We start from the raw sequence: 16,964 nt of genomic DNA, 5'->3' as shown, positions 1-16,964 counted from the left end.
CCTCCTGACTTAACTGACTGATGATTAAAATAGTTACCAGTACACCTCCTGACTTAACTGACTGATGATTCAAATAATTATCTAAGATCAAAGAAAAAGTCAACATTTAATATAAAAGTTTAAAGGACAAGAAGTCTAGCTAACAATTACCATTGAATAGACAACTTCCGGAATATAATGACAATTATAAGTGCTTGATATACATGATGAAGTACAAACTGATGTGATTAAGTTGTGTAATGTAAGTGTCACTTATGTACAATTGTACATTACTCATGGTGAAGTAAGATGTCATCATGTGTCCTTAGCTCTGGCCTCTGGGACGATGACCTGTTTGACCTTGTAGCTGACCTTATGGTGTAGTATGGTTCAGGCATACTGACCAGGTGAATCATACCCAAAATGTGAGTCGCTTGCTTCATTTGTAAGCTTATATTACAAAATGACCTATACCTATAGTTAAACAATTATAAACAAAAATGCTTCACATGTTCAGACACTTGAGTAAGGCACCAAACACAAGGAACGAGAGCTGTCATATGGAAGATTATTAATTTTTTACATGATATATTACACTTGATTTATTTCTAGCATTATTATCTCCCCTGAAAACACAAATACTATCTAACCAACAAGACCCCTATGGTATACAGTAGTAGTGATGAGTCGGGCAATAAATTTGTATTAGAAACAGGAAAAAAATCAGTCGTAATTCTGAACAAGTAAATAAAATCACAAAATATGACATAAGGAAAGTGAGTAATAAATACTAAAGGTAATGAGCAGAAAGGGAGACGGGGAGCGCTGCATGGCTATGGTAGCACATTCTTTGTGGAAGGTTAATAACAGCTGGAAGGTGTATCACACAAGTTAACACGTCTCTAGAACCCTTTTTTGCAGCTTGATTGACTTAAACCAATGTTTAAGAAACCTAAATCACCAGCCTGTGTTAGACTGGTTGTCACTGACAAAATCACATTTATTTTGGTTGCTTTAAGATGGGTGCCCTAAAACAATATCAACAAACCTAGAAAGAATGGATGGCTTTGATAGAATCCTGGGTTTTCTCAGATCCAAGCTTTGTGTCCTTAACCAATATTTACAAACCGGTATTATCACCAGACCTTGTGAGACTGGTTGTCACTGATACAAGACTATACACACTCCAGGATGTCACCCTACACCTATAACGGTTCAAACATCTGCAGCTTGTTGACATTCCCTAGCGATGCTGAGATTAGTCCACATTCACAGGGACAGAAATAATCATTCTGGTGCTAATGTACCGACAAACAACTGACATTATGTATGAGTAAAGTGGTTCAGTAAAACCTCTATATAACAACCATTTACAGAGAGAATAGTTCAGTAAAACCTCTATATAACACACATTTGTAGAGAGAATAGTTCAGTAAAACCTCTATATAACACACATTTGTAGAGAGAATAGTTCAGTAAAACCTCTATATAACACACATTTGTAGAGAGAATAGTTCAGTAAAACCTCTATATAACACACATTTGTAGAGAATAGTTAAGTAAAACCTCTATATATCACACATTTGTAGAGAATAGTTCAGTAAAACCTCCATATAACACACATTTGTAGAGAATAGTTCAGTAAAACCTCTATATAACACACATTTGTAGAGAGAATAGTTCAGTAAAACCTCTATATAACACACATTTGTAGAGAGAATAGTTCAGTAAAACCTCTATATAACACACATTTGTAGAGAGAACAGTTCAGTAAAACCTCTATATAACACACATTTGTAGAGAGAATAGTTCAGTAAAACCTCTATATAACACACATTTGTAGAGAGAATAGTTCAGTAAAACCTCTATATAACACACATTTGTAGAGAGAATAGTTCAGTAAAACCTCTATATAACACACATTTGTAGAGAGAATAGTTCAGTAAAACCTCTATATAACACACATTTGTAGAGAATAGTTCAGTAAAACCTCTATATAACACACATTTGTAGAGAGAATAGTCCAGTAAAACCTCTATATATCACACATTTGTAGAGAATAGTTCAGTAAAAACTCTATATAACACACCTTTGTAGAGAGAATAGTTCAGTAAAACCTCTATATATCACACATTTGTAGAGAATAGTTCAGTAAAAACTCTATATAACACACATTTGTAGAGAGAATAGTTCAGTTAAACCCCTATATAACACATATTTGTAGAGAATAGTTCAGTAAAACCTCTATATAACACACATTTGTAGAGAATAGTTCAGTAAAACCTCTATATAACACACATTTGTAGAGAGAATAGTTCAGTAAAACCTCTATATATCACACATTTGTAGAGAATAGTTCAGTAAAACCTCTATATAACACACATTTGTAGAGAGAATAGTTCAGTAACACCTCTATATAACACACATTTGTAGAGAGAATAGTTCAGTAAAACCTCTATATAACACACATTTGTAGAGAGAATAGTTCAGTAAAACCTCTATATAACACACATTTGTAGAGAGAATAGTTCAGTAACACCTCTATATAACACACATTTGTAGAGAGAATAGTTCAGTAAAACCTCTATATAACACACATTTGTAGAGAGAATAGTTCAGTAAAACCTCTATATAACACACATTTGTAGAGAGAATAGTTCAGTAAAACCTCTATATAACACACATTTGTAGAGAGAATAGTTCAGTAAAACCTCTATATAACACACATTTGTAGAGAATAGTTCAGTAAAACCTCTATATAACACACATTTGTAGAGAGAATAGTTCAGTAAAACCTCTATATATCACACATTTGTAGAGAGAATAGTTCAGTAAAACCTCTATATAACACACATTTGTAGAGAGAATAGTTCAGTAAAACCTCTATATAACACACATTTGTAGAGAATAGTTCAGTAAAACCTCTATATAACACACATTTGTAGAGAGAATAGTTCAGTAAAATCTCTATATATCACACATTTGTAGAGAGAATAGTTCAGTAAAACCTCTATATAACACACATTTGTAGAGAGAATAGTTCAGTAAAACCTCTATATAACACACATTTGTAGAGAGAATAGTTCAGTAAAACCTCTATATAACACACATTTGTAGAGAGAATAGTTCAGTAACACCTCTATATAACACACATTTGTAGAGAGAATAGTTCAGTAAAACCTCTATATAACACACATTTGTAGAGAGAATAGTTCAGTAACACCTCTATATAACACACATTTGTAGAGAGAATAGTTCAGTGAAACCTCTATATAACACATTTGTAGAGAGAATAGTTCAGTAAAACCTCTATATAACAACCATTTGTAGAGAGAATAGTTCAGTAAAACCTCTATATAACACACATTTGTAGAGAGAATAGTCCAGTAAAACCTCTATATATCACACATTTGTAGAGAGAATAGTCCAGTAAAACCTCTATATAACACACATTTGTAGAGAGAATAGTCCAGTAAAACCTCTATATATCACACATTTGTAGAGAGAATAGTTCAGTAAACCCTCTATATAAACACAATCGTAGTGAGACAAATAGATCAGTAAAACCTCTATATAACACACATTTGTAGAGAATAGTTCAGTAAAACCTCTATATAACACACATTTGTAGAGAGAATAGTTCAGTAACACCTCTATATAACACACATTTGTAGAGAGAATAGTTCAGTATAACCTCTATATAACACACATTTGTAGAGAATAGTTCAGTAAAACCTCTATATAACACACATTTGTAGAGAGAATAGTTCAGTAACACCTCTATATAACACACATTTGTAGAGAGAATAGTCCAGTAAAACCTCTATATATCACACATTTGTAGAGAGAATAGTTCAGTAAACCCTCTATATAAACACAATCGTAGTGAGACAAATAGATCAGTAAAACCTCTATATATCACACATTTGTAGAGAGAATAGTTCAGTAAACCCTCTATATAAACACAATCGTAGTGAGACAAATAGATCAGTAAAACCTCTATATAACACACATTTGTAGAGAAAAAAGTTCAGTAAAATGTAGAGAACTATTCTCTGTGTAAATGTGTGTTATGTAGAGGTTTTACTGAACTATTCTCTACAAATGTGTGTTATATAGAGGTTTCACTTGTGGTTACCAATGGTTTTACCGTGGTTACCTATGTACCTGTAGCTACCAATGGTTTTACCATGGTTACCAATGCTTTTACTATGGTTACCAATGTACTTGTAGTTACCAATGGTTTTACCATGGTAAGCAATGAACTTTTAGTTACCAATGATTTTACTATGGTTACTAGTGTACTTGTGATTATCAATGGTTTTACCATGGTTACCAATGGGTTAATCATGGTTACCAATTGGTTTACATTGGTAACCATAGCCAACCCATTGGTAACCATGGTTAAACCATTGGTTACCACTAGTTCATTGGTAACCACGGTAAAACCATTGGTAACCACGGTAAAAACCATTGGTAACTACAAGTACATTGGTAACCACATTAAAAACCATTGGTAACCACCAGTACATTGGTAACCATGGTAAACCAATTGATAACCATGGTAAAACCATTGATAACCACAAGTACACTGGTAACCATAGTAAAACCATTGGTAACTACAAGTACATTTGTAATCATAGCAAAACTATTGGTAACCACTAGTTCATTGGTAACCACGGTAAAACCATTGGGAACTACAAGTACATTGGTAATCACAGTAAAAACCATTAGTAACTACCAATACATTGGTAACCATAGCAAACCTATTGGTAACCATGGTAAAACCATTGGTCAGCACAAGTTCATTGGTAACCATAGTAAAAGCATTGGTAACCATGGTAAAACCATTGGTAGCTACAAGTACATAGGTAACCACGGTTAAACCATTGGTAACCACAAGTGCATTGGTAACCATAGCAAACCCATTGGTAACCATGGTAAAACCATTGGTAACCACAAGTACACTGGTAACCATAGTAAAACCATTGGTAACTACAAGTACATTGGTAACCACGGTAAAGCCATTGGTAACTACAAGTTCATTTGTAATCATAGCAAAACCATTGGTAACCACTAGTTCATTGGTAACCACGGTAAAACCATTGGTAACCACGGTTAAAACATTGGTAACTACAAGTACATTGGTAATCACAGTAAAAACCATTGGTAACCACCAATACATTGGTAACCATAGCCAACCCATTGGTAACCAAAGTAAAACCATTGGTAACTACAAGTACATTGGTAACCACAGTAAAACCATTTGTAACTACAAGTTCATTTGTAATCATAGTAAAACCATTGGTAACCACTAGTTCATTGGTAATCACGGTAAAACCATTGGTAACCACAGTAAAAACCATTGGTAACCACCAGTACATTGGTAACTACAGTAATACCATGGTAACCAAACATATATTGGTTACCACAGTAAAACCACGGGACGTACTTAGTATTGTTTCATCATGCTATGGTACAATGAATTTTCGTTATTTTGATGCAAATTTTCCTAGCGGACTGAACCGAATATGCAGAGTGAATAAATATGTACCGACCTCCCCTCCGTTGTGATTCCAGTAGGGTTGCTGTATCGTCATCAAGACTCTCTCTGTCTTCGGGTCTGCCTTGTTTGGGTCATTTTCTGAAACTCTCATTTCACTGATCTTTGTAGCATGATCACCAGTTCCAGAAATCGGCCTTGTTGAGTAATAAATATAAAATTTCCTGTTTTGTTTGAATTGTGGGTGAAACGCCATGCCTAAGAACCCTCGTTCATCGCCTTCACTTTCCGTATTCATGACATTATCTTGCATATCAAGAAAGGGTTCACGAATTCTCGATCCATTTGGAAAGTATATCTGAACCCGTCCTGTCACTTCTCCCACAAACAGGCGATTGGTACCATCGCCCGCATGCCGTGCGAACACTGGATTTCGGAGTCCAGAAGCAATTTCTTCCATACAAATACAGCCTTCTGATGTTACTTGGACGATTGATATTTTCTTGTTGAGGATGTCATTAGTTTTCAAATCTGGAAAGCAGTAGTCATTGTCTGAGAGTCTTAATTCTTGGCAAAAAGCGTCTGCTCCCTGAGACAAGCGTTGGAGCAGGGAAGTGTCATCAGTCATGTATCTAATAATGCTCGAACATTTGGCATGAAAGGCTTTACAGTAGCCATTACACAGACCAGGAAATGACCTTGGAACCATCGAGTCTTCAGCATCAAATATGTGAGCGGCATATGGGGAACATTTGAGACACATGAACTCCCTTAGGTAACCACCACATTCCCGCCAAAGAGCAGACGGCACATTGTTCCGAATGTCACCATAGTCTGTCATCAGCTGACGATCATTGTCTGCGGTACAGCAACCGAAAGTAGAGTATTGTGGGCAGAATGTGAGGGCAGAACCGGCCTGGAACGGAGGCCGGAAGTCTAGACACTGGGGATGACCAGTACAAAGCCTCAGGACACACACGTCAATAACAAATATATACCATACTAAGCTGACAAGCCGGGCTGTCACGTCATATGTAGGTCTCTTCCTCATCTTTACCATTGGAATCGTATACACATTCAAAATCCTGGTTTCGATCGAGAAAACAAACAGATCATGACTTGACACTCGCAGAGCAGGATCACAACAAAATACGTCTGCTTACAGCCGAGTGCCCTCGCCAACACTGCTCTACGTATAAAACGCCAGTGACTAGGCATGCACTAGTACGAAGTATAGGCCAGGAGTACACGGTGACTCCCGAGAGGTTACACATAGCCTTACACAGCCTATTCACTGTCAAGGCCTGTGGACCACTTGAACACAAGTTTATAAACCAGGGACGTATACATGTCCCTGGATAAACCAAGCTAGTTATATAATGTCATATACACTGTCAACTTTTACATAGGTAGCTAATTAACAACTTTTACATAGGTAGCTAAGTAACAACTTTTACATAGGTACAATAAAGTGTAGCTAATTAACAACTTTTACATAGGTAGCTACATATGTAAGTAACAACTTTTACATAGGTACAATAAAGTGTAGCTAATTAACAACTTTTACATGGGTATAGCTTATTACCTGTATTCCTGGACGAGAATCTGATGTACAAATTAACTGTAGTGTTTTTATTGATTTGTTTTTATCATTGTTATTCGAGTTCCTTTTCAGTTTAGGTTCTTGTAGTGTCTTTACGTATGTACGTATTCTACCGTATCAAATTAGTGACGAGCTGCCAGATGTTGAATTACGGTAATTTATTAGATTTTATCATTATGAATGTAGCGTGTATACTTACCTAAACGTTAAACAGTGTGCAGTGTATGCATATAAACCACCCGATATACAGTTTTAACTTATATCCAAATATAGAAATGACACGACCCTTGTACAGCTAACATAACTTTGATTGAATAGGCATGTTTAGAAGAAACTGCGACTGAGCTTGTTCACAAGACGTATGGGAGCACACCCATTATCAGAATTACAAATTTATGTGGACTTAAAAGATACATAGTACCCGTAAATTATTTTGGATGAAGTTCTGTCCGGCTTTTGAAAATACTGTGTGACAAAAACTACAGTATTGTAAATTGTATGCTCCTGTTCTTTTGTGTGCCCGATTTCTGTTGGCAAAGAAAAAAAGGAATTCAAGATGTTTAAGTCTATTACAAGTTTTAATGATTTCTGTATGAAACAGCTGATGTAACATCACTGTACATATTGTATCTTTACATTGTCATATCGTAATGTTGTAGTCCCTGTTAGATATACCCGAGTTAACTCCCTTTTATTGTAGAATATTGTACGTGCATAAAAATAATTTTTTTAAGATTAACAAATCTACACCTTTCCAAAATTTCGTTTAATGGTTTATTTAGAAAAGGCTCAATGGAGGTGACAAAAACCAACAAAAACATTTCCTAATCCATATTGCTTTAATCAGTATCATAAAGTAACAATTGTTTTGGTGAAATCACATGACATCGTAATTTAAGCCGATAAAAGAGGATATTTTATGAAGAAAACATAAAATAACATTACACAGGCACTCCTGTAGAATACAGGGAAATGATACGACCAGGCCTTTGAAAGAGTGAGCGGGGCCAAAAGAATATTATACGGCTATGCCGAAAAACAATATACAATACAGATACCGAGATCAGAAAACAGGGAAAATTAAAAGATCCCCCGGAACACTAACAGATGTACGGGAAAATGTGTTGGCATAGGCAGATAATATGGAAAGAAGGAACATGAACAATTTAAAGAAAATAATATATTTATATTTTCTTCGCAGACGTTATAATCATACAAAATAATCATTATAAATTTACTATAAATAATGAAATTTGCAACCAGGTTAGTGAAAGTAATTTATTGCACGTGAAAAAACTGCTTAAATGTTCTATTCTCTTTTGTCTTTACATGTACTTGTAAATCATTTTTGAATGGAAAAGCTGACCATTTCTAGAAGGCTATGGTAGACCAGCACGGGCTCGACACACAGGGGGCTTGACATGTCCTATGATGACCCGAAATGGAAAAAAACAAGCCCAGGTCTTAGGAATGTGTCAAACCCCTGTGGTTCGACAGTATTCACTAACGAAGCAAACCGATAAACTTATAGCCCTATACTGGAACTATCCAGAATGTAAACAAGGATAATCAGCAAGTACCCAAGAGGGATTCTGACCCAAGGCCGAACAAAACATGATGAAAATGATATAGACTTCCAAGAGTAAAACAATATAATTACTCGTTTGAAGTGATTATTGGCGACAGAACGAGTTTTAGTACAACACATAACTATTACACCATGTCTGTTGTCTTCATAGAGATTAATTTCAAACCACTGGACACAGTTGGACAGACGCTCCAGCTTAACAACATGTTCATACGCGTGTACCTTACTCTTAACAATAACAACAAATTAATAATTGGCACGCAGCTGGGCGGTAATTAGCACCATATACATGCAGCATGTTTGTCTAATTTGCCCATATTTATCGGTCCTTTGATTTTGGCTATACCAAATCTACACCGATATGCATTTTATAATCTTCATTTTACATGAACTAGCTGCACCACTGTCTGTCCGCCATTGGCAGCTACTTTTGTGAGTTACGGACCTTGACATTCCCATTGTTCAGTATAACAATTTAGTGATGTGGTATAGATTTGAACACCAGATAAATATTTATATATTATTGGTATTATGTTACAATCGCCATACTAAAGCCATATTGGTTTCGTAGTCGGACATTTTGTGAAGTTAATTTTACCAGAAAAGATTTTATTAAGATTGTAAAATTGTTGTTAACTTATTAAATAGGCTAATCATCCGTTTGAACAACTGGGTTCAAATGATTAATATGTTGGATTGGCCTGGTTTGCTACCAATGTCTTCAGTCGAACATTGAGGACATGTGCTTGAATGACACGAGAGTCGTCGTCTCATGTAGACGATAAACTGATTCCGAATGACTCAGATACTCCTCCCGTTCACCGAGAGAAGGCATTGTTCTGCAGTCAGAGGTACCGATTTTTCTGCTACGGGTCAAAAATGACGTGTACACCATGAAAGATACAATGATACCCTGTGCTTCATGTAAGTCAGCCCGTGACATTGCGAGGCCGAGATTGATAGGGCTGCCTTGAGTATTGCAGGACACAGACCCCAATATCTCGTTTGAATCGTTAATTGTCACAGAGTGCCTGAAATTTTTGCCATCCTGTCTGTAATGTATCTGCCCATTCACGGTAACCATCGAGAGCCGATGAAATCCCATTCGTACTTAACAATAAAGTACTTCTCTAACTTCTTTCTCCTCTTTTTCATTCTGTCCGGGTTATCGAAATCTGAACGGGTTTCTCGTTCGGCCCATATCTCGTCTTGTCCTTCCGTTGTGACGTCATTTTTAAATAAATCTACCTCTATGACCTCCCATGCGACTTCCCCTTCTACTTCAGTATTGAATTCCGGAAGCTCTTCGTCGCCATTTTCTTGTGCTCTGAGCTGTTCGGGGAAATCAACACACTCCTTTATGTCAGAAAACACTAGATTGTCAAAGCCATGCCAGCCCCAAGCACCATCATCTGGCACCACAAAGTCAAATACCTCCCACGTCTCCGCCCAGCGCCGTAACGACTCGGGGTCTGCCGCCACAGATTTAGGTAGTGGATAGGCCCACATGTTGGGGTCTCCCTCCGCTTGTGGAGGACCCAAAGGAACATACCCTCCTGACTGTTCATATAATTCTAAAAATCGTTCAAGAACTTCGAGGTACTCAGTTTGGTACGTGTTGATGTGTTCATAAGTTCGAATCTCCTCGGCCACCCCTTCCGCGTCAGTCCGAACATCGGACCAGTAGTCCTTTTTATCCAGTACGACAAGTGTTGCCACTTTACACCTGGGAACATACCTTAGAATTGTTGACATTTTGATTCCAATTCGATAGATTATGCTAACCGGATGTACTGCCGACTTTTGGCGCAAGTGTATTAGCATATCTTCTTCGAACAGTCCTGGGCAGTCTTGCTCGAGCTCAGCCTGCCGAGCTGACACTTCTGGTTCTATGATGTCTTTGAATGCTGCTGTGAGATGGACGAATTTTCCCCAGATAAAGAGCACACTCTGGCCGTTTTCCTGGTTGATTGCTGATATCTGCTTGACAGTATAGCCCCTGTTGTACTGCCCGTACACTGCCAGACGGTCTCGGGCTTGGTCTAACGTCTCCTCCGGAGTCGACTCGCCGGGACTCGGTGGTTCATGTTGAATATCTTGTTGTCGTTGTTGTTGTTGTTGTTGTTGTTGTTGTTGTTGTTGTTGTTGTTGTTGTTGTTGAATTAATGCCGCATGTTGTTGAATTAATGCTGCCTGTTGTTCTTGTTGAATAACTTGTTGTTGTTGTTGTTGTTGAATTAATGCTGCCTGCTGTTGTTGTTGAGCTAATGCTGCCTGTTGTTGTTGTTGTTGTTGTTGTTGTTGTTGTTGTTGTTGTTGTTGTTGTTGTTGTTGTTGTTGCTGTTGTTGTTGTTGGAGTGAGACAGCCTGTTGCTGCTCCTCCTGATGGTCGTTTTTATTCTCTACTCTATTTGGATGATGCTGTTGTTGTTGTCCTTGATGCTGTTGTCTTTGCTTGATGGCGGTATCATTGTTGTTATAAACCTGTCTACTGTTCGGTGATATAGCCCTCACCTCAGAACTACTGCCACAGCCCATGGTTGGAATCCTTATTTGTCTGAAAAAGAAATTTCATCTTTACAAAAATACAGCTTATTTAAAAAATGCACAGTTTAACCTGACTCTCTATGTAAATGTAAGTTAAGTAATTTCGACTTTTTCCCAGAACATTGCTGGAAAATCTTAACAAACCTCAATGCTCAAAATGTTAACCAGCGAGGAACATCTGCACGCGCCCAAACTCTCTGATCGTGATTTGAAAGAGTATCCCTAGAAATGCCTAGTAAATAATGACTGCTCGGCTAAATCGAACTCAGAAGGAAATCTTACAGCGTACTGTGAGGTCAAAGAAAGTCAACTTTTGAGCTGGAAATTGCATCAAAGCCGGAATGCATAAAACAATCTACTGGAGAATTTCACGCGGAACTCGGACACAAAAAGTGTGAAATGCACTGTCGTGTACAGTACCCTTTAAAGGGATTGGTCTGTTCTAGATGGCGGGCCACCACAAGCACAAAAGGTTATAGTGCATTTAAGCTACAAAATAACTTACTAAGTATTTATAAGAACAATCTAACTGAGACAAGTACAAAGTCTAACTCAGAAATAGTTAAAACTTTATGTCACAACACATTCATCGGATACTTTTTAGTTAATAAAGAACTGTGGATCCCTCGCATAGTGGGGCGAACTGTGAAGCTCAGCATCAAGGCGTGATTCGTCAGGAGTTTTTGCTCATATCAAATGTTAACAAACACAAAAATAAAACGGTTTTGTTTACACTATGGACTGGTCTTCCGAAATTAACTGCAACTTCAGCGGAAAATGTTACGAATTGGTTCAAAAAAAAAGAAACATTTTGGTTACGGACTGGTCCCAAATAATGATTCCTATGCAAATTCCTTCTCTGTTCAGAATTGAGCGGTCATTCAGAAATGAAAAAAAATGTGACATTCTATCAGCTCAATACAGTTATGAGTGCGAGTTCTGGGTTTGAAGACCAGGAATGTAATCTCGCAAATACATAATTATCGCGTGGGGCATACATAATAACCGAGTGATAAATACTTTATTTAAGCATTGAACTGCTTTCAGTTGGAGGTTATGGGCTGATGAATGCCAACTGGACAAAGGCAAATCAATGAAGCGCGCTAGCGCTTCATGTTGAATTTGCCTTTATCAAGTTGGCATTCATCAGCCCATAACCTCCAACTGAAAGCAGTTCAATGCTTATATTTACATTTGACAACGATTTTTAAAGGCTATATCCAGGAATTTGGCTTCAACGATGAATGAACAAATTATTATTGTCAAAGACGGAACAGGCTTTTCATCAGCCATCTTTCGTTATCGCCGACGTTACAAATATGACGTCACTATAATAAAGATTTGGAAGTTATGGACTCGTAAACTTCAAGTAAGCTTGGTAAAGTTATATAGTGAGGCTGCAGTGTAAATGTAAATATAACCGAGTGAGAAATACATGATAACCGAGTGACAAATACATAATACCGAGTGACAAATACATAATAACCGAGTGAGAAATACATAACCGAGTGAGAAATACAAAAAATGTACATTATAACCGAGTTACGAATACATTACAACCGAGTGGGAAATACATAATAACCGAGTTACAAATACATGATATCCGAGTGAGAAATACATAATAACCGAGTTACAAATACATGATATCCGAGTGAGAAATACATAATAACTGAGTTACAAATACATTACAACCGAGTGAGAAATACATGTTTACCGAGTGAGAAATACATTATAACCGAGTTGGAAATACATACATAATTATCGAGTGAGAAATACATTTTAACCGAGTGGGCTTGCGAGCGACTGAGAACGGGGGTTAAACATGTTTTTTATTTACTTTTGTCATTTCGCAATACTTAAAGATCATATTGGAAAGTTGCCAATGTTTACTCTAAGCAATATTGCGTGTCATTTTTTGGATCAAGTGTTCTTATTTTCTATATTTAAACTGAACCTGTAACAAGGTCGACATGCACGGAAGTGGGTCGATATATATATATATATGTATATGCTTAATTAGATATATTTATAGGAATAGAAGAGAAACCGACAAGGACAGGCCTGTCATCACGAATTTAAATCACGAAACATAATACAAAGGTAAAGCAACCTGATATCATTGGTCACGAGTTAGATCAGAAACCGACAAGTTGAAATCGGGAATCTGAATTACGAAATACACCACATTTCGTGTGGTGATCAGACATGTCCGATGACGCCACTATCGACATAACACCGTGGTTAGTATATGGGTCGCCGTTTTAGTATTTATCTGCAAAATGTGATATCATAATTCGATTTAATAATATCACTTAATGAATAAATGATATCACTAAATCGAATCATAGATATATCTTTTATTCGAATTATTGATATTATTAAATATTGATTGATAACATTAATTCGAATTAGTGATACCATTAATTCGAATTAGTGATACCATTAATTCGAATTAGTGATACCATTGATTCGAATTAGTGATACCATTGATTCGAATTAGTGATACCATTAATTCGAATTTGTGATACCATTAATTCGAATTAGTTATACCATTAATTCGAATTAGTTATACCATTAATTCGAATTAGTTATACCATTAATTCGAATTAGTGATATCATTAATTCGAATTATTGATATCATTGATTCATTTATTGATATCAATAATTCCTGATATCACATTTTGTAGATAAATACTAAAACGGCACCCCATAGGTCAGTATTATGTTTAATTCAATATCAAGTGTATAAAATTTCGTCACGTGGAAGTGTAATCCAATAAGTATCACTGGGTCGTGTCAATACTCAATCGAAATATGTATAAAACTTATAATCCGTGTGTGGCACATTAGGCATCGTACCTGGAAATATACCTGGTCTACGTGAATACAAAATGTCGAGTTGCTAGAATAGATCTCGCAGGGATTGATAATGATGAAATGTCATCATATGTATCTCAATGGAGTGTCATTACCTTTACTTGTAAACGCCAAGGTTAATTTCGATAATAGAATAGTACACAACTATGTTAAGATCCAGATTATAAGTTACAAAGCTGTGCAAGCCATACAAATATTAATGTTAATCTTATTTAGCGGTTTTCCTGCTTAAAGCCTTCTGCTATAATACGCGGTTTCACTTTATCTGCGCCAATATCCAGCATTGCATCACTTTGTTTCAGTTTAGCTGCATGTATTTGCTAAGATTTGAGTACGTGTATGTCAATAGAGTTCATTTAAGAAGTATATATTATACGAGTCGACAAGGCTGGGCTGTGTTAACAACGCACATCTATACATGATCGAGTTTACATGTAGTAAACAACTAAGAAATTGTAAGTTACGCGTACATTAACATATACACGTTGTATTTCAATGTATGGTGTACAAAATAAACAATACTTACTTTGATCGTTAGTCCGTAAATGTGTACGAGTCGTGAACACCCAGTCGTCTGATGGCACTGGACAGCCAACTGTCTCTTGTATTCCAAGCCTCTTAGATACACTGATATTGCTGTTTGGTCCCTGACTGATAATGGCCGCATATCGGAACCTTTTCTAGAATTCGTGTAATCGATGTTGGTGTTTTTAACGACGCACAGAACATTTAAACACTCCAGAGGTCGGTCGTCTGGACGTTTGTTTGGCCGTAACCAGGTGTGCTGTGGCAGTCGTACCGTTAACGGCCTGTCGTTTTTTAATCATGGCTCCTCTCCATTGTTACATTTCCATTGTATAATTCTCCGTCCACTCGTACTTATATAGATATATGTACAAAGGCATTATGGCCCGTTGACCATGGACGCCGCCAGGAGTTATTGAATATTGTCCTTAATTACTTGTAATGCTATTATTAAAATTATTTATTTTCGGTGATCTTCGTTAATACATGTACGGTATGATGAAAGTTGCATTCACATATAACCACAAACAAAATGTCCTGCAACTTTTGTTGCGACTGGCTTTTTTATTACCAATATTTGCAAAAGTTTGAGAGCTAGATAGTCCTCAAGCGTTGTCTTAGAGAACACTACCATTCAACAAATACAATAGATGATCATACTGTATGCGGTGTGGTTATTTTTACGGTGTATTTTCTAATTATAAGATTATAACGTAGATCAAAGGTAATGTAACATAGCCCCTCGAGTATACTGATGTGGTGCGTGTATTTAGTTGACAGAGTGCTTTATATATATTTAACAACTGAATATGTCTATTTTTTATGTCTATGTCTGCTGGGTTTAAATGTTGGTGTTATTTATTCTGAGAAAATGCAATATCCTTACTTTTTATTTTGTAAATAGTTTTGATGAATTAGATATATGCGTATGTCTTATGAGGAAGTAAATCGCCGAAGTTTGATAGCCTGAACCGAGGTTGTTTGCACGTCCTGATCTTTGTACGTTTTCTGTCTGGGTTATCCTTTCTGTGTACCACGGTCCCAAACCTACAATAGGCCTGTCCATGTCTGTACCACGGTCCCAAACCTACAATAGGCCTGTCCATGTCTGTACCACGGTCCCAAACCTACAATAGGCCTGTCCATGTCTGTACCCACGTGCTGTACCACGGTCCCAAACCTACAATAGGCCTGTCCATGTCTGTACCACGGTCCCAAACCTACAATAGGCCTGTCCATGTCTGTACCACGGTCCCAAACCTACAATAGGCCTGTCCATGTCTGTACCCACGTGCTGTACCACGGTCCCAAACCTACAATAGGCCTGTCCATGTCTGTACCACGGTCCCAAACCTACAATAGGCCTGTCCATGTCTGTACCACGGTCCCAAACCTACAATAGGCCTATCAATGTCTGTACCACGGTCCCAAACCTACAATAGGCCTGTCCATGTCTGTACCCACGTGCTGTACCACGGTCCCAAACCTACAATAGGCCTGTCCATGTCTGTACCACGGTCCCTACAATAGGCCTGCCATGTTCTTTTTTGTCCGGTAATCATACATTAGTCTGCACGAAATCCCATTTAATTGTTTGAGTATGACGATATGTCGATATGTGTCCCCTGTTTGGTTGTATTGTAGCCTGATGTACGTGTATCTACCCCGACAGATTCCTGTGTGGCCATGAAGTGTGCGGTGATGATCAATATTTATGCAACCTGGTCCGTTTTGCTCGCCTACGTAGCACATATAATAACTAGTTTATTTTTTTCTGGGTTTACAGTTTGTCTGAAGTTTACGTTTTCGGTATTTGCTGTTTGATATTTCGCAGGCGTCTGTGAATAATGTAAGTGTGTTGTATACAAAGTAGTCTGGAACGTCATGTATATGGTGAAGAGGACTGGTTCCAAAGAGGTTCCTTAAGGCATAGAATATATATTTGACATAATTGGCATTTATAAAACTGGGTCACTGTGACCTAATTTTGACTATAAGTTAAATAACTTTCAATTGGTTTTGTTTTCAACATATCAATGCATTATAATTAGGAAGAAAGATTCCAAAACTATTATTAAGTTTAGTCAAAATTGGGCCAATTGGGAAATTGACCCTCCAATTTACCCCCTCACAACTCGAAATGGTCACTGACCCGAGCTTAATTTAATGTTATATCATGACTACCTAACCTCAGTGTATTGTATATGGCCACCAGAGGTCTCAATTTGACAACCCTCCTTTGTTTAGTGTTGACATCCAATTACACCTGAATCAGAACCTGATAATTACATTAACAGTTAATTGATGTTGCACCAATTCAAAGATGAAAAGGAAATGAAATA

General features: G+C 37.0%; 2 protein-coding genes across 2 annotated transcripts in view; both read right to left on the bottom strand.

Annotated features, from left to right (window-relative positions):
- Positions 1-6,798, bottom strand: part of LOC117324087 (HHIP-like protein 2) — a 40,019-nt gene extending 33,221 nt beyond the window's left edge. Inside the window, exon 1 of the mRNA XM_033879725.1 lies at positions 5,538-6,798. Within this exon, the coding sequence (XP_033735616.1) occupies positions 5,538-6,542 (1,005 nt within the window). The 5' untranslated portion in view covers positions 6,543-6,798. The remainder of the gene's footprint in view (positions 1-5,537) is intronic.
- A 1,047-nt stretch (positions 6,799-7,845) lies between these two features.
- LOC117324086 lies at positions 7,846-14,889 on the bottom strand. Its single transcript, XM_033879724.1, has 2 exons — positions 14,624-14,889; positions 7,846-11,230 (listed from the first exon to the last, which is right to left on the bottom strand). Exon 2 carries the CDS (start codon positions 11,209-11,211, stop codon positions 9,745-9,747), a length of 1,467 nt encoding a protein of 488 aa, XP_033735615.1. The 5' UTR covers positions 11,212-11,230; positions 14,624-14,889; the 3' UTR covers positions 7,846-9,744.
- Positions 14,890-16,964: the final 2,075 nt, after the last annotated feature.

The sequence above is a fragment of the Pecten maximus genome, chromosome 3, assembly GCF_902652985.1.
Source record: "Pecten maximus chromosome 3, xPecMax1.1, whole genome shotgun sequence".
In the NCBI taxonomy this organism is placed as follows: domain Eukaryota; kingdom Metazoa; phylum Mollusca; class Bivalvia; order Pectinida; family Pectinidae; genus Pecten; species Pecten maximus.
This window is presented reverse-complemented; position numbering and strand designations above follow the sequence as displayed.